Source organism: Pseudochaenichthys georgianus, chromosome 18 (genome assembly GCF_902827115.2).
Source record: "Pseudochaenichthys georgianus chromosome 18, fPseGeo1.2, whole genome shotgun sequence".
NCBI classification, from domain to species: Eukaryota; Metazoa; Chordata; class Actinopteri; order Perciformes; family Channichthyidae; genus Pseudochaenichthys; species Pseudochaenichthys georgianus.
Genome location: NC_047520.1, coordinates 11,032,028 through 11,050,798, shown reverse-complemented (window position 1 = coordinate 11,050,798; position 18,771 = coordinate 11,032,028). Strand labels below are relative to the sequence as shown.

The 18,771-nt window shown below is 40.9% G+C and overlaps 2 protein-coding genes across 8 annotated transcripts in view; one reads left to right on the top strand and one right to left on the bottom strand.

Annotated features, from left to right (window-relative positions):
- The window catches only part of LOC117463458 (equilibrative nucleoside transporter 2-like), a 30,835-nt gene extending 29,464 nt beyond the window's left edge, over positions 1-1,371 (bottom strand). For all 3 annotated transcript variants that reach the window (XR_004553920.2, XR_004553921.2, XM_034105693.2), the window contains exon 1: positions 1,085-1,371. The gene's annotated coding sequence lies outside the window, so the exon portion shown is untranslated. The remainder of the gene's footprint in view (positions 1-1,084) is intronic.
- A 2,206-nt stretch (positions 1,372-3,577) lies between these two features.
- LOC117464085 (uncharacterized) lies at positions 3,578-17,128 on the top strand. 5 transcript variants are annotated; one of them, XM_034106619.2, is made up of 6 exons: positions 3,578-3,811; positions 5,849-5,949; positions 6,301-6,648; positions 7,204-7,309; positions 7,421-7,488; positions 14,569-17,128. In XM_034106619.2, exons 5-6 carry the CDS (start codon positions 7,433-7,435, stop codon positions 16,094-16,096), a joined length of 1,584 nt encoding a protein of 527 aa, XP_033962510.1. In that variant the 5' UTR covers positions 3,578-3,811; positions 5,849-5,949; positions 6,301-6,648; positions 7,204-7,309; positions 7,421-7,432; the 3' UTR covers positions 16,097-17,128. The 5 variants fall into 5 exon arrangements, with proteins under 5 accessions (XP_033962510.1, XP_033962511.1, XP_033962512.1 ...); XM_034106620.2 differs by lacking the exon at positions 3,578-3,811 and having other exon boundaries at positions 5,757-5,949; positions 7,214-7,309; XM_034106621.2 differs by lacking the exon at positions 3,578-3,811 and having other exon boundaries at positions 5,757-5,949; positions 7,421-7,986.
- Positions 17,129-18,771: the final 1,643 nt, after the last annotated feature.

The window sequence follows — 18,771 nt, the reverse complement described above, 5'->3', positions numbered from 1 at the left end:
CTTTTGCAAGTCAAAGTCTGCAGGCCAGTAAATCATTATCCTCAAATCTAGACAGCAACAATGTTTAAGGCAGCGAAGCAGAACTATTGAGGCCTTACTAATAAAGTGCTAAATATATTGCCTGCTGAGTGATATGTATAGTCGTGTTAAATGAAGTTAATTCATTGTCTCACTCAATAGTAGTATGCCTGCAATCTAACAGGAAACCTAATAAGCAGCAAATACACAACCAGACTTAGAGGAAGTACTCAGATTATTTACTCTATTAAAAGTAGGAATATTACAGTGTTAAATACTCAGCATTCAAAATTGTACTTAAAAGTACTCAAAATGCAGAATGGCCCTGTTAAGCCCCATATATGTTCTTATTATTTGATTACAATGAATGGTGCATTTATGTGTTCATCACTTGAATGTTGCACTTGGTAAAGGTGGGGTATTTGAATTGCTTTATTCACGACTGGGTGGCTTATGTGTATTGATTCATGTATTCTATAAGAACGTAAATCTGCAAAGTAACTACATTTGTAAAATAAATGAGTTGGAGTAAAAAGTGAAACATATTTTTTACAATAGTTTCTTTTCTTTTTTTTTCGTTTTTATTACAATGTATCTTCTTTAACTGTGTTTATGTAAGCACCATATTATACACCAAGGCAAATTCCACGTATGTGTAAACCTACTCATAATAAACCTGTTTCTGATATAAAAAAGGATATTCCTAATGTTTATATGGCATGGCTAGCTGCTCCGTTATGCGTAGAACAAATAAAGCACCGAAAATAAACCAACAGGAGGCTATCATAACTTAGTCCAGTAATGACATTCATTCTATTTAAAATGACTGTTGTTAAATTAACGTTATATTTTTGGTGCAGTAGTTTGTACTCAGTCAGTCTGACACAGTAGTAGTAACGTTACTAGAGACAGAGGGAATGACAGCCGTGTTGTCGTCGACATTCAGTAACCAGTTTTGTGACGCCATTAAAACTGTAAATATAAAACACAGTGTTGTTAATATAAAACAACACTGCCGTATGTTAACATAGCCCTGTGTAAAGGCTAACGTGACAGAGAGACTCACCTTGGAAAATGTTGCTTTTAAAACTGTATTTTCATATTGTTCCCACGGTAAATTCAATGCCTTGTGATATCCAAAATGGTTCAAAAATGATTAAATAGGAAAAACAATTAACGGCTTTGTGTATTCATTGCCCATACACGTGGGCAAATGGCTACGGTAGTTTATAAATCAGCTCGCTGTCTGGTAGCTTCCACATGAGCGTCCATCGTCATAGCATCAAGGCTGCAAGGCTAGCATAAGCACCCCCCCCCCGAAAAAACACTTCCGGGGTCGTGTCAAATTGCACATAACCTAGGCATTGTTCAGCAGGCATGGCGCGCCATGGCCATGGGGTATATATGCCATGTGTCTTCCGTACCTTATATTCATTATTTAGTTTATTGGTCTTCTGCGCCCTCTGCTGGCCTACTCTGGGAACTGAAGGCATTTGAAAAGCACTGAAAGCACTTTGAATTGCCTTGTGTTGAGAGGAGCTATATAAATAAAGCTCCTCTCAACACAAGGCAATTCAAAGTGCTTTACAAAAATGAAAATGATTACATTAAGAAATAGTGTAGCGGTAACATATCATAAATGGCATTTAAAAACAGTCATTAAAAAGCAAAGAAAATAAAAACAAACATAAACCAAGCCAATATAGAATAACACAGGTTTAGATGACTGTATACAGTAGCATTAATTTCTTCACTACAGCTAACTGTAAAATAATGTATATGCAATTACATAGCTCCATGTTATACACAGATTTAACCATTATATTCTTGTGTAAAAACACTGTATACCACCAAATTAAAACCATCAGCAAAGAGTGAATTGTCCTTACCAAATCCTTAAAAATAAAATCTCCTTTGGGATTGACTAAAAGTAGAATAATGCTATAAAGCAAATAGTAACAAGTAAGCAAACTATTACTGCTTTACAGCAATCTAATAAAGCTAGATGATTGGATTCTGACTGGAGCCCGTACAAAACACTTTGAATATTAACTGAAATAACCAAATTGGCAATAAAGTAGACAGAATGAATCATTGTGTCCGTGAATAAGAATCTGAGTAAGTTTATGTGTATGTCACATACGAAAACTAAAGGGCTGCAAAATATCTGTGTCAGTGAGAGGGAGGCTGAACATGCAGCGGTTTGTGGTTTAGGGTCTTCCTGTCATTCTCTTTGAACTCACTGACAGTCCAAAGTAGTGCACACATTAATTCTGTTTTGTAAACCTTATTGAAAAATACCACAAATGCATACTCACTGCAAAATAGCTGTCTCAAGAGCCACCTTTCATTGATAGGTTCATTATTGAGTCCAGAGATTGCTGGTTAATTCCTCCATGACAGTGCCCTAAATCATTAAAAGCACAGATTATAAAATAAATGTGTCAAAAAATGTCCAGTTATTACATTTTCTTTATCTTTTTTATTTCAAAATGTCATGAACACAAAACCCCATTTTCGGTACTGTTTTGGTTTATGGTCTAATTTTTTTACAATGACTTATCTTACCTCAATTTGTAATAACCTCTACACTGAGAAAACTGAAACGTTGAATTTAATTGAATGTATTATGTCAACTGATTTCATATTATTACATTTAAATAAAAAATGTTAGATTCAACCTAATTGACCTAGCTAACCAGCTAACCTAATACAGTAATGTGACATTTGTTGACATAATACACTTACTTAAAGTTTCAGTTTTTTGAGTGTATGTGATATTATGTAATAGCAGGACGGTTGTGGCACAGGGGGTACATTTGCGTCTGCTAATGGGATGGTCAGTGGTTCGATCCTCACGCCCGGCAGTCTGCATGTCAAAGTGTCGTTGGGCAAGATACTCAAACCACAAATTCCTGCTGAGTAGACATGTATTCAGTATTGTAGTAACTCGCTTTAGATAGAAGTGTCTAAATCACATGTAATGTCAACCTTCATATCAGTCAATTTGTTGACATAATACATTTAATTAAGGTCAACATTTCAGTTTGTTCAGTGTGCTTCCTCTCACAAACTGCACTTGATTGACACCTTCTTTACTCTGTTAGTTGATTTGCACATACACCATTACCATTCCTACTTATTATTAGCCTTCCTAAAGTTTGCTGATATTGCTTAATAAAGTCATTTAATATGCATTAGCATGGATATTGATTTAAGCAGTGTTTTCTCTCCATCTTTTTGTTGTTGTTTGGAGAACTCACATATTGTATTTATGAAGTAAATGGTGATAGAGAATAAATAGAGATTTAGGGGCAGGGTCACTGTTTCATTAAAGGTCACAACTTAAATTCCACCTAGAAGTTGAGATGTACATTTTTTTTATTGTCAATTCAAACCCCATTTAATGCCTTTAAAACATATTTTCAATAAAAAGTCTGATTTGCCAACCTGAGAAATAATGTGGTTTTTGCTTCTAACCTGCAGAGGAAACACCCATCGTTTTGTTTTTTAACACTTCTTATTATTCTTCCGGCTTCACATAGAGAAAAGGGCTTGACTAAATGACTTCCTTAATATTATTGTCTTCAACTGATCTGGAGGAAAAGAGACAGAGTTTGTCGTTTTATACTTTTATCTTCAAACATCTTTTAAAAACACCTTCAAACGCAGCCGACGTCAATAGCTTTGTGTGTATCTGTTAGATCAGTATTCAGTGGTGATCTGTGATAAAGGATTAATCTTCTGCTGTTCAGTCTGCTACTCGCCCCCCTCTGTGCCCTCTCTTCTCGGAGTAAGTACAATAGTCTGCATGATCTCCATATTTAGTATTTTATTATAGTTGTGTACTCAGTCATTTGAGTCAAAGTCAAAGTCAGCTTTATTGTCAAGAATTCTACATGTTGTACATCCAGAAATCTCGAAAATATTGTTTCTCGCAGTCCTACAGTGTGACATATATACATCAACAAAGAAACAAAAAGGGCCTAGATAAACTTGGTATACATTAAACAAAATAAAGTGCCTATAACCGGGGTATACAGTTTAAAATGTTAATAATATAATATATTTAAAGTGTTCAAAGTACATTTTCAGTGCACTAGCAGCGGAGATGGGCAGAAAAATGAGAGACGGTCATTAAAATCAAGCTAACCAAGTTGATGGTTTTTGGGAATAAAAAATGGATGATTTCGGAGTAACTGTGTGGAGGTGTGGGGAAATATACGGCTAACAATACACGCATTTATTTAAATAATGAAAATACACCGATCAGCCAAAACATTATGACCACTGACAGGTGAAGAACATGGATTATCTCGTTACAAAGGCACCTGTCACTGGGTGGGATATGTTAGGCTGCAAGTGAACAGATTGTCCTCAAAGTTGATTTGTTGGAAGCAGGAAAAATGGGCAAGCATGAGGATGTGAGTGACTTTGACAAGGGCCAAATGTATATGTAGCAAAGTGGTCTAAGGAAGGAAAACCAGTAAACCGGGGACAGGGTCATGGGCAGAAACAGACTCATTGATGCGAGTCGGGAGTGAAGGCTGGCCCGTGTGGTCCTACTGTAGCTCAAATGACTGAAACAGTTAATGCTGGTTCTGTTGGAAAGCTGTCAAAACACACAGTGCATCGCAGTTTGTTACCTAGGGGGCTCCGCGACCATGCTGACCCCTGTCCACCTCCGAAAGCGCCTACAATGGGCACGTGAGCGTCAGAACTGGACCACGGAGCAATGGAAGAAGGTGGCCTGGTCTGATGAATCACCTTTTCTTTTACATTATGGATGGCCGGGTGCGTCAATCACCTGGGGAAGGCATGGCACCAGGATGCACAATGGGAGGAAGGCAATCTGGTGGAGGCAGTGTGCTGCTCTGGGCAACATTCTGATGGGCAACCTTGGGTCCTGCCATTCATGTGGATGTTACTTTGACACACACCACCTACCCAAACATTGTTGCAGACAAGTACACCTCTTCATGGAGACGGCATTCCCTCATGGCTGTGGCCTCTTTCTGCAGGATGATGCAGAAGACCTACACATAATAGGCAGGTGGTCATAATGCTATGGCTGATCGGTGTTATTTGGGGATAGCTGTTGGGCATTTCTTTTTGAAATCATGACATGTTTTTTATTCTTGATAAATGAAAGTGAAATTAGTATATATTTTTTCTTTCAATATTGTAAGAAAATGGTGCCATTTTACCCTGCTCTTGTATTTTTCTCAATTTCTTCTCAACTCAACTAAATATATTTAAAAGTCTTACCCTGTTTTTCATCTCGATGTGAGGTGGCGCAATTTGTATTTTATCAAATCATATATCCCGTGTGTGTGTGTGTGTGTGTTGTGTGTGTGTGTGTGTGTGTGTGTGTGTGTGTGTGTGTGTGTGTGTGTGTGTGTGGGTGTGTGTGTGTGTGTGTGGGTGTGTGTGGTGTGTGTGTGTGTGGTGTGTGTGTGTGTGTGTGTGTGTGTGGTGGGAAGGACGTTGATAGCTGTGAGAGTGTTAGTTGTCTGTGGTGTGTGTGTGTGTGTGTGTGTGTGTGTGTTGTGTGTGTGTGTGTGTGGTGTGTGTGTGTGTGTGTGTGTGTGTGTGTGTGTGTGGTGTGTGTGTGTGTGTGTGTGTGTGTGTGTGTGTGTGTGTGTGTGTGTGTGTGTGTGTGTGTGTGTGTGTGTGTGTGTGTGTGTGTGTTGTGTGTGTGTGTGTGTGTGTGTGTGTGTGTGTGTGTGTGTGTGTGTGTGTGTGTGTGTGTGTGTGTGTGTGTGTGTGTGTGTGTGTGTGTGTGTGTGTGTGTGTGTGTGTGTGTGTGTGGTGGGAAGGACGTTGATAGCTGTGAAGAGTGTTAGTTGTCTGTGGTGAATCAGAGTGCAAAGATGAAGCTTCTTCTCTGCAGTCTGCTCCTCGCCTCTCATTGTGCCCTCTCATCTCGGAGTGAGTAGAAACAAAACGTAATCTTTAATTTAACCTTGTTAAACTTGTACTCGAAAAGTATGGATTTCATCTAATGTTTATTTATCAATGCCAGCAATAACTGTTGAATGTGTAACAATAAATGGCAATTGAGACCACCATTTCCTTATTGCTTGTGTAGTTTCCACATTTTGGTTGTAGACATTCGCTAAAGGAAACGGTTTAAATCTCTATGATCTTCTTAAACCATGTCTAAAAAATGGTCCATAACATGTTACACGCTAAAAGAAATTGCTGGTCCAGCTTTTAAAATATGGCAATAGGTACTGTATTTGTTATCAACTCATCATGTACCATTCCATCTCTTCACAGGTGTTTCATCAGGTACATTTGATGTTACCCAGTCTCCTGATTTCTCCGTCACGGAGGGGGAGACAGTAAACATCGCCTGCTGCTGGCCACTGGAGTTTGGAAGAGTCAGAGTTAACTGGATGAAACATGACACACATGTTGGGTCTTTCAACCTGAAGAATCTCTCTCAAGGATCTCTGCAAAAAGAGACATCCAAGTGCTCAAACTTGACCTTAATTAATGTCACCAGAGAGCATTCAGGGACATACATATGCAGGGTGACATTGGAGATACCAGTTTTAACTATACATAAAGGAAATGGTACTGTCATCACAGTTGTAGATAACACAGACGACAACACAACAAGAGGTAGGTGCTACCAGAGATGGCTATTATCCACTCAGTAAAATAAGTAAAACTACAGTGTAAAAATGCATTCAAAATTATACTTAAGTAAAAGTACCAAAGTATTACCCTCAAAATATACTTGAAGTACCAAAAGTAAAGGTTCTTGTTTTGCAGAATGGACCATTTAAGCACCATTTATCTTAAATGATTGTATTTAAATAATAATGAAATAATGTGTTCATCACTTCCATGTTGCAATTGGTAAAGGTTTTTATAGATTAAGCTATATATCATAATGTATTAGTTGTTATATATATTTTGTATTAATAATCGTAATCCTCCAAGTAGTTAGTAACTAAATCTGTAAAATAAATGTAGTGAATATATAAATTAGCATAATGTGAAAAAGTAAAGTATTATGCTTGACTAAATGTACTTTGTTACATTCCACCACTGGTAGTGTTGCATAATCATTTGGACTAATATCTTGTTTTGCCATATGCTAATTATATGAAGTATCCAGAATGTAATATGGTCTGTTTAGAAACAAAGACGTGATATGGTTCTCCCTTCAAGGGACAAGAAGTGTACATTTATGTCCTGAGGTGCCTGCCCCTCCTCGGCCTCATCGTGACCTTCTTCATCATCAATTTCAGGGCTAAAGCTCAGCAACACACATCAGGTACAGCAACCTTTACTCCATTTGGATAAAATGGTGTTTTGATCATGCATTAGAAACATATACAATGTTAGAGTACATTGAGTCTAATCGATCAGTGCATCTGTGTTTCAGCTGCTCCTGGAAATGAACTCACTTCAGCCCAAAGAAGAGGAGAAACCCAAGAGGAAGAGTAAAGAGATGTGAGGAAAATGAATCCACACATAGTAATGATATTTACACAAAATCAACATGTCACCTTTAATTTATTCGCTAACATTTTGGGATAAAAGGAGTTTGCTAACATTGTGTAAATCTGCACGTTGAGATTCGTCTTGATGCTTTTATTTAGAAAATGTGCCTCGTAGACTGCTTATATCTCCTTTGATTGCATCTGTGTCTTTAATTGCATGTTGCATCTATTACAAAAAATGAACAGGACAGTAATCTTTTCTTATATGTAGGCCTACAGGACTGTATAGTATAGTGCATCAAAAAACACAATTCTTGAATTTGGATATGGCTGGGTGCTAGAAGTGTTCCAATATATGTAGAAACAACACATGCAAAATATTTTTCCAATACATGATGATTTAGGGGTGCCACCGCACATCTGTTTCTGTTGGATAAAGTGGTAAACAGTGCTCAATGGGCGCCATGGAGATCTGAGGTAAACAAGACTGCAGTTCAAGAAAACTGAGGTGATCTTTCTGTTTTTGTGTTGGGTATGTATTACATTACTGTCATATCTGTAGTTGTGTATACTTAAGTCATATTTATAGGTATTTGGTGCTCATTACATCTAGCTAACGTTAGCTAGCAATAGTTTGCTAACCACAGTTAGCTATCTATGTTAGCTAAGCTAGAGCAGGGTTTTTCAAAGTAGGAGCCGCGGCCCCCCGGGGGCCGCCAAGGGGCACCAGGGGGGTCGCGAAATTGTTGAGGGAAAGGGAAAAAAGGGGGTAAAATGTAAAAAAATAATAATAATATATGTTTTTTTAGATGTTATTAATAATTGCATATCTATCAATCTATGTGTCCTTTGATGCCCAATTGTTTAATATATATAAAAAATAAAAATAAACACGACCTACTACGCTACTGAGAGTGTAACTAAGTTGCTGTGTGAAACTAGCTAGCTACCTCCTGCTAAAAGATCAAATGGACAAATATCTTAAAAGAAAAACACCATCTGATGATCAGAATGAAGATGTCCCGGCTGCAAAAGATTCACAGCCACGGAATACCTGGCCGTCTAAAACTCGGAGGTATGAGCCATCATACATAAAGTTTGGTTTTACCGCGGCAAGTAAGAACGGCCGTGATGTACCTAAATGTGTTCTCTGCCTCGAGATCCTCGCCAACGAGTGTCTACAGCAGTGTTTCTCAAACTTGTTCATACCAAGGACCACTTAACCAATACATAAACACTCGCGGACCACCTAACTCCACAAATATAAAAAAACACATCGTTTTTCTAGAACATATTACAAATCGCCTGAAAATGGTACAAACAAGTGGTAACATGTGTGATGAAGGTGTTGTACTGGGCTATATCATGCAATCGGAAGTGAAACTTAACCTTGCTCCATTGCGGAGATATTCCCGTGAGAGTGCGGAAAACTTAAATTGATTAATTAATTTCAAATGTGAAATGTTACCAATATACTCACGGACCACTAGGGGGCGCTCTGCCGCGCTCACGGACCACACTTTGAGAAGCACTAGTCTAAAGCCATCTAAACTTGATCGACATCTCAAACAAAAGCACCCAGCTGAAGCTAATACATCAATAGACTTTTTTTAAAGAAAAGAAGAGCACCTAGTGATGCAATCGGCTACTTTTAAGCAGCAAGACGGCGTCCCTGAGCATCATTTTTAGCATCATCGCCCGTGCAAAGAAACCGCACACAATAGGAGAAGATTTAATTCCACCAGTTACCATCGATATTGTTCGGGAAATGCTAGGTGAGGATGCTGCCAGCAAAATCAACGCAGTACCACTCTCGGATAATTCTGTGAGCCGACGGATTGGTGACGTGGCTCAAGATGTATCTGCTCAGCTTTTGGAGCAAGTGAGAGCTAGCGAATATTTCGCTCTGCAGCTGGATGAGAGCATGGATGTAGCAAATGTCGCAGAATTGCTTGCATACATCAGATTTATTTCAGAAGACAACTTTGTTGAGGAAATATTATTTTGCAAAGCACTGGAAGGTAAGACCACATGAAGAGACATTTTCCAAGTTTTAGATGAGTATATCATCTCAAACGGACTTGACTGGTCTCGTTGTGTGGGTGTGTGCTCAGATGGGGCAGTGGCTATGACAGGCAAAAAAAGCGGAGTGACAGCTTTGATAAAGCAGAAGGCCCCAAATGTAGTGGCAACACACTGCATCAGAGGCGGCGCTAGGGGGTGGCTACTTGGGCTCAAGCCCCGGATGTTTTCTGAAAAGCCCCGGATGTTTTTTTTTTTTTTATTAAATGTCTCGGGAGTAATGTGCAGTACCGGAGTCTACCAGAGAGGCAGCCGCTGCGGGACATTAGCCTGCGTACTGCGTAGCCTTCCCTGCCTTGAAGAAGAAGTGATCCTTCCTAGTGCCTGACGAGTTTTAAGCTAATAGCCTATAAAGTTATGGATATTGGAAAGTTATTTTCATCGAAGCAGGTGCCACAAGCTGCAGCAGCAGCAGCAGCAGCAGCAGCAGCAGCAGCAGCAGCTGCAGCAGCAGCAGCAGCAGCAGCAGCAGCAGCAGCAGCAGCAGCAGCAGCAGCAGCAGCAGCAGTATCAGCAGCTGACAACAATGTCATCACCAGCAGTGAAGAAATGGATGATGTTTCAGGTTTGTGAATCTAATGGTGATATCTGCACTCTGGCTGACTGAGTAAGAAGTGAAAAAGAGTGATGTACTGTAACGTTAATCTTATAGCTAGTAAACATGGAGTAACCAAGGCAAGGCAAGTTTATTTATATAGCACCTTTCAACACAAGGCAATTCAAGGTGCTTTACAAAAATGAAAGACATTCAGACAAAGGCATTTAAAAATAGTAAAAGATAATAAAAGAAACATTAAAAGAAAAAATACATGAATAAAAAGTTACAGTGCAGTTTAAGATATGAATAGTTCACACAGAAGTTCCACTTTAATGATGAACACAACAGCTCAGTTTAAATTAAAAGCAGCGACACAAAGATAAACCACACTATGTCAATACCCCTATATGTTAGTATGTATACAGAACATGACTACAAATTATTCTAAGATGTAACGTTAACCCTTCATACCTCAGTCTACTTTTAAGACACTAAAATAACGTATTCCAATTTTTATTTTGTTTTCGCTCGTGGAATTACACCGGCTCTCGTTTCAGTACACATAATAACGGAACTGACAGGCAATGGAACTGACAGGCAACACTCTGAATCCGATTGGCTGTGACTGCATCCACTCAGAGTGCCCGATTCAGAAACGTGACTCTTACACTCTTTACGTCACAAACAAAGATGGTGGATGAGAATAGATCTATAAAACGATAAGCAATGCGCAGTGGATCGGAAGAGGACGGTGTGTCGGCGTTGTTCGATAGCGGTGCGGTATGCTAATGGAAACACACGCCAAACATGCTAAATCACATCAGAAGGCATCACCCAGATTTGCCAATCACCGGAGCCCGGCAAAAGACAACAGCATTTCAACAGCTGATCCCCGCTGTTTTTAAGAAGCCAATAGACATGAAAGCCGAGAGACCAAAATAAATAACGGAAGCTTTTGGCATATTTTTTCAACGACTTTGCACTCTTGAAACACTTTCTTATTATTTATGATGTAATATATTCAAGACATTCTTTTTAGTTTTACAGCTTGATGAAACCTTTTTGTTTGACATCAGCCATTATAGATACTATGGCCATCTGAGTGTGTGTGGTACTGTTTGTGGTTTGTTTTTAACTGTTTAATACAGTTAATTATTCAAAATGTCAGAGTTCCTTATTTTTAAACTGAAACTTGCACTACTGTTCAAAAGTAAATAACAACAAACCTGGAATTATGCATTTGGGACTTTTTTTTGCTTTTTGTTGTTGTACCGAACCGTACCGAACCGTGACCCCCAAACCGAGGTACGAACCGAACAGTGACTTCTGTGAACCGTTACACCCCTAGTCCCCGGTGTTCCAGAGAACTCACAAAGTGTCAGAAAACACAACCCTCTCTCTTTTCCTCCATACCCAAATCTCTAAAAACGGGGCTGCAACGGATCTGATACAGACTGATCTTGAATTATTTTCTACGTCACAGAAGTGGTGCTCCGCTTATTGGTCAATTCTCCATCTATCAGGGGAATGTGGGGTTGGGCCACGGCCGGCCATTGCGCTGGAGACGCTGTATGCCAGGCCTGTAAGTGGCGCTGTAGTCTGCCAGAAAAGCAGCGAAGAAGACTTCCCGCGCATGGTTGCCCTTCTGTTTATACTCTGCTCTGGCTCTTTTTCTCCCTCCCCGAGGCAAGCGTTTGCTCCTGCTGCTGTAATTCAATGCAATCCCTCCCTCGCTGTAATTCTCTCCGGTAGTCCACCAGCAGATGACAAAAACCCTCCTCTCCGGCTCTTCCAAGGAACGAGGGGACCGTGCGGCAGAGTTTCAGTTAGATTTTTATTTCGCCGGTCAACATGTCCGTTAAAGTTTAAATCTTCCGGACAAAATTAGAAAAGTGCCGGTCAAAGGTCTTCTTTGTTATTTATTGAGCTTTAAAACAAATGAATAACGACTCTATATAATAATATAAGAATAAAACACGGAGGACGGAGATCTCTTTTTCTCCCCCTCTTCTCCCCGCTGCAGCCTAGCAGCTGATCTCAGAGCACGCGCCCCTCTCCTGCAGGGGGGCGTGGTGCAGCTCACAGAATCAGCCCCCTGCAAAAACAGCGCTGGAAAGAGCAAATAGAGCGAAATGAGGCATGGCTAAAATGCAGGATCTGTTTGGTATTTTGAAAGAAAAACTATTTATATACTTTATATAGGTATGGCCCTACAATATATTGTTCAAATATAGCATGATATGTCCCCTTTAAGGTATTATTAAGGTAGGGTTAATGTTGCTCTCAAAGTGCACCAGATTGATGCTTTTAACTTCAATATTTAAAAAAAATTCTTCCCGGGGGGAGCACGGACCCCCCTAGAGGAGGCGACGACCCCCTAAAGGATGTTTGGTCCACCCCCCACTTGTAAAAAAAATAGCACTTTACCCCTGCACCCCCCCCCCCAACAACTCCTGGGCTAAGCCCCGGATCTCCTACAATCCTAAATCCGCCTCTGCACTGCATGCTCCATCGGGAGGCACTTGTTGCTAAAGGAATGGATGATGAACTACATCAGATACTACAGGAAGTTATACAAGTAGTGAATTTCATAAAAGCTCGGCCCTTAAAACACCGACTGTTCGCTATCTTGTGTAACGAGATGGGCGCAAAGTTTGAGGGGTTACTGCTCCATTCCAACGTGCGCTGGCTTTCCCGTGGGGCGGTGCTGAATCGTGTTTTTGAACTGCGAAGGGAGAACGGTGAATTTCTCTCTTCTGAAAATCATCAACTGGCTGGCCGTTTTTCAGATGCCTCATGGCTCCGGAAACTTGCATACATGTCGGACATATTCCAGCATCTAAATGTCCTGAATAAGAGCATGTAGGGGCGTGAGACGTACATATTACATGTGCAGGAAAAAGTACAGGATTTTACAAAGAAAATCGCCCTGTGGTCGACCAAACTCAAGGAGGGAGTGACAGAAATGTTCCCACAGCTTCACCAAGCGCTTCTGTCATCCGGTGCTGATCCAGGCACCATTTCAACACTGATCCAGTCGCACCTTGCGCACCTGCAGGGATATTTCAAAGAATATTTCACTGACCTGGAAGACAACTCAAATCAAAACTGGATAAGAAACCTATTTGCCCCAGGAGTATGTGAGAGTATGGATCGTATGTCCCAAGAGAGACTCATAGACATGGCGAATGAATGGGAGTTGAAGGTGACATTTCAAGCTGTTTCACTCCCACAGTACTGGCTTTATGTCAAAAAAGACTATCCTGCACTGGCTGAGAGAGCTCTTAAATCCCTGCTTCCATTTGCCACCACATACGTCTGCGAGTCTGGCTTTTCTACATTGAAGGTATTGAAAACAAAGCACAGAGCACGTTTGCAAGTGGACAATGACATTCGTCTGGCACTGACAAACCTAAAACCTAGGATTGATAAACTGTGTAGGAGCCACCAAGCCCACCCCTCCCACTAGTGAGAGACACAAAGAGACACACAGAGTGAAATGACAAGGACTGTTTATAACTGAAGACACACTGAATGTAATGAATAAATGGCAAAACAAACAAAACATACTGTACATGTTAACTATTAATATTACTGTTGAATAGTATGTATATATATATTATTAAGACAGAAATAACTTTCAAAAATGCTCAAAATATGTTTATTGTTCATATTACTGTTCAATATTACATTATTAAGACAGAAATCACTTAAAAGATATGTACTGTTGATATTACTGTTTAATATTTTGTTAAGAATATTTGTAACAGAAGACACAATGAATGTAATGAATGAAAAACAAAAGATAAAAAACAAAAAATGTTTACTGTTAATAGAAGAATATCTGATTATTAATTATTAATAAAAAAATATATTAAGAATATTTATTAAGAAGCTGTATGTTTAATTTCTTACATTTGCCATCATAATGTACACATCATTAAAAAAAATGGCAACAGGGGGGTCCCTGCCAGAGGATGATGCTATATGGGGGTCCTTGGCATGGCAAAGTTTGGGAACCCCTGAGCTAGAGTATTGATGTCTCATGTTTATTGAGAGTAGCATTGTAGTTGTTACAGTAAATTAACATTTTAAATATAAGTATATTTGCGAGCACAGCTAGCTACTCTGGTAGTAACGGTAAGTTATGTTGAAGTTAGACTATGTACAGCTAACATTTGAGGCTTATGCAAGCATGGTTTATCATAATTGAGTGATATTAAGTATGCCAAGATATGATTTTAAACTCTATCCTTGTCCTTGTATTAAATTAACATTTTAAACATAGGTATATTTGCAAGGACAGCTAGCTACTCTGGTAGTGATGTAAGAGTAAGTTATCATTGTAATGACGAAGTTGGACGATGTACAGCTAAAATACATCATGGTTTATCATAATTGAGTGATATTAAGTATGCTAAGATATGATTTTAAACACTATCCTTGAGCTTGTGTCCTTTTCATTCCCAGGCACTGCACAACACAACCCACCCCAGGATCCAGCTCTCCTAAGATGCTGCCCTCACCAACTGGTCCCTGCCAGAATAGCAGTCGCAGCCTGGTCTTTGGTCTGGGCCCCAGCATCACCAGTGAGGATGGTATCATCACCGGCGCCAAACTGCCAACTGGTCGCCAGATCTTACGCTGCATGCTTGGCAAGAAACCTGGTGGAAACGGAGCGTTGTCGCAGTTCGAGGCAACCAAGGGTGTCCTGGAGCAGGTGCGGCCATTTTACAAGAAAGCCAACATCCCAATGGTGAGCGACAAGCGTGCCTGCCACAAGATGGTAGACTTAGTCTATGCTAACAACAAGCTGCGGAAAATCTCCCAGGCCAAGCGCTCCAGTGAGACTACAGCGAAACAATTGGAGAAAATGGAGTGCAGACTTGATGCCACATTTCCGCTGTGGCCTCCAAATGTTGAAAAGCTGATTGATAACCCAGAAGACCTAGCTTTCTTGGCCAGCATGAAGACCAACAGAGTGGCCACATTTGGTGTATTGGACAAAAAGCTGCAGCTCAAGGTGAAGCGGCGAGAGGAGCGTCAAGCTGCTGCAGCAGCCAGGCAGTCCCGCTGTGAAAAGGAGCTGGAGAAGATGACGGCAAACGTCTTCATTCCACATGACATCCTTAGCCGACCAAGTGTTGTGTCACTGGCTACAAGATTGAAGATGTCACCAACGCAACAGGCTGCCTTCACGCGTGCCCTGGTTGCAGAGTCAGGCGGTGAATGTACACATCTCTCTGCATCTTACGCAACAGCTTACCGAGCAAGACGCCAAGTGCTGGAGACAATCAGTGAGGAACGGCACAAGCAGTGGACACCACCTCCATTGTGCACCCTACACTGGGACAGCAAGTTAACACCGATGCTCAGCAATGTGCGCCAGTTAGAGGAGCGTCTTACAGTGGTGGTTGGAGATGCAGAGCGGCTGAAACTGCTTCGTGTCCCGGCGTATAAGAAGCAGACCAATGAGGCATGTGGAGTGATCATTGCCCGGTTGACATGCAAGTCGCTGCAGGACTGGTGCTACGCTGACCAGGTTGTTAACATGGCATTTGACACCACTGCGTCAAACACCGGCCATCTCACAGCAGCCTGCATTGCCATACAGCTCTCACTGGGCCGACCACTGCTTTGGCCTGGGTGCCGGCACCACATTGGTGAGGTCCTCCTGAACCAGGTTTTTACAGACCTGAAGGTGGAGACATCACGCTCGCCAGAGGTTACCTTGTTCACACGTCTGAGAGAGAAATGGAACCTGTTACCACAAGAATCCAGCAGCCAATGTTCCCGTTACATTCCTGGCAACACCGAGCAACCACTCCTGGGCAAGTTACGTGCTGAACTTGTCAGGTGCGCAAAAGAAGTGACTGACCACAAGCGAGGGGACTACCGTGAGTTTGTGCATCTGTGTCTTGTGTTTCTGGATGCAGGTGGGGAAGAGCAGAATGCAGTGACCTTCCAACGACCGGGAGCGCTCCACAAGGCACGATAGATGGCCAAGCTGCTCTATACTCTCAAGCTGGCTTTGATGAAGCAGCACATCGCGTTGCTTCCCCAGGGCACAATTACCACACGGCAGCAGGTGCCGAAGATTCAGGCATTTGCCATTTTCATTACATACATCTATGCAAAGTGGTGGTTGACCTGCGAGAAATCTGTAGATGCTGCCTGGAATGACCTGACACTCTACCACCACCTGCAGGCATACAAGGCTGTCGATGAGGGCATTGCAGCATCAGCGATCAAGGCACTGGAGAGGCATCGCTGGTACCTGACAGGTGAGACGCTACCCGTGGCTCTCTTCAGCAGCAAGGTGCCCAATGAGGACAAGTGTGCACTTGCCAGTGCGATCTTGGAGCACAAGCCCGCTGATCTCCCCATGCACATCCCTGAGCAGCGCTTTGGCACTGGCTTTGGCAAGCCAAAGTTCCCCACCCTCTTGCCAACCACCAGCTTGGCTGATCTCGCCAATAAGGATTGCTGGTTTGGGATACACCAGCTGCACATTGATCCAGAATGTATGTCTCTCGATGTGAAGGAATGGGCGACCAATGCTGTGTTAAAAAAAAGTGAGGTCAATGTATGTGCAATGAACGTGGTCAATGACTGTGCCGAGTGTGGCGTCAAGCTCACGTCCGACTTCGTCGCAGTGGCCAGGAAGGAGCAGCACCTGCAGAATGTGCTGCAGGCAGTTGAACATGACCGCAGCCAACAGCCAAACCTTCGCCGCTGCAAACACAAGCTAATCGCAAGCTAATCGCAAGCTAATCGCAAGCTAATCGCAAGCTTGCGATAGGACGGTTACTCTTGGGTGGCGGGTGGGGAGACATATCTGGGGGGAGACGCACGGGCTAGGTTCAGAGTTCAGGTTCCATTTCCTCTCTCTTTCTCCCTGGTGATGTTGCTCAGTGGAGCGGACTCTGGCACAGACTGAGCAATTAAGTTTGAAGTTTAGTTAGGGTTTGTTCTTTTAAGTGTGTCAGTATCGCCCCTTGTGTTTAACAATAAAGTCAATTAAACTGTATATGTGTGTCCGACATCCATCACTGCTGCACAAAACTCAGGGTAACGTGAACATGTCCCATTGAGCTCCATTAATTTTGTCTATAGGACAAATTAATGGAGAATCTTGAAAGTTGAATTCTGAGAAATGCCCAAGTTGCCCAAAGGGCAAACAAACAACTTTTACGTTGATAACCCTATAGAACATGTTACTGTATAAAAGTTCACTGTACTCAACATTTCCAGTTCAACCTTTTGGCAATTAGACTAAATATTGCAAATTTTTCGAAATTTCACAAAAGTTCATGTCTTAGGTGGCACCCCTAAATCTCAATGGAATTCCTCAAAACTTTGCAAAAGTCATTTTTATGTTAATTGGAACACAATGCAATGCCAGCCAAATTGATATTTTGAAATTAAAATGTCCCATTCAAATTTGATGCACCCTACAAAATACATGCAATTCAGAAACAAGGGCACCATCTGTTTTTGTCTAAATATGGACCTATAAGTAAAGTATGGTAGAGTCCATGCTTTATTGGATTTTTCTGGATCATTTATTCATAAAGGGTTTTCTCTTAAGCAAAAAGTGACACAAAGCAGTACATACACATTGACTGGCAGGTCCAAACGTGTGGATAAGAGTACATATTTCTGCACATAGTACACAGAGGGTTTACATCAGAATAAAACTAGACCAATTCGTTTTTAGTATATTGAAGACCGTGGAGAATTGGACAGTGTAGGAGTAAGCCCTTCAGTCAAAGATTTGAAGAGTGAATACTTTGGGGACTCCTAGTGGTTGTTTGAAAAAAAAACACAACAGTAAAGCAGACCGCAATTCATGACTTTAAAGGGGCGCTATTTTGTTCATGTTCAGGTTCATATTTGTATTTTCTGCCTCTACTCTGACATGCCTCCATGCTTTAATGTTCAAACAGCTCTTTATTTTTCTCATACTGCTTGTGCTGCACACAGGGATGCTAGCCTATGCAAAGCAAGGCAAGTTTATTTTTATAGCACCTTTCAACACAAGGCAATTCAAAGTGCTTTACAAAAATGAAAGACATTAAGAAAATGGCATTTAAAAACGGTCATTAAAAAGCAAAGATAATAAAATAAACATTAAAAGAGAAAATGTATGATTAAAAGTTACAGTGCAGTTTAAGATATGAATAGTTCAATTAAAAGCAGCGGCAAAAAGAAAAAATGCAGACCATTTACATTTACACAAACCTAGCACACACTACAGGAAAGGGAACACCCCAAAAAGCACAATAAGGCCTCTTTAAGATACCACCACCTCAATCTGACCCCTGAACAGAGATGAATGGTACAACCCATTTTAGTATAAACAGGTGAACTGAACCAATCTTCTGCAGAATATCCTAAGGTTTTTTAGAAATTAATGTGACGATTAACTTGCTACAAAGAAACCTTAAAATACTTGGTAAATGTAGGACTAGGTTTAGGGTAAGAAATGGAGTAAGGCCACCATTTGTGTCCCCTGATAGTTGAAACACAAGGCAAAGACAACATTGCCCTTATAGTATATTTTCCTTCATGAAAACACTGATATTTGACTGCTTTTATCCTCATCATCTTATTTGTTGGTGGGACATTTCAGTATTTCTAATGTGGAATTGACTTTGATATTTAAAAAGC

Excerpts from the sequence above, each read along its gene's own strand:
- LOC117464085 (XM_034106619.2), top strand. The coding sequence starts at position 7,433 with ATGAACTCACTTCAGCCCAAAGAAGAGGAGAAACCCAAGAGGAAGAGT. Across the intron at positions 7,489-14,568 it reads AAGAGGAAGAGTAAAGAGAT|GCACTGCACAACACAACCCA; the intron begins GTGAGGAAAATG and ends TTTCATTCCCAG.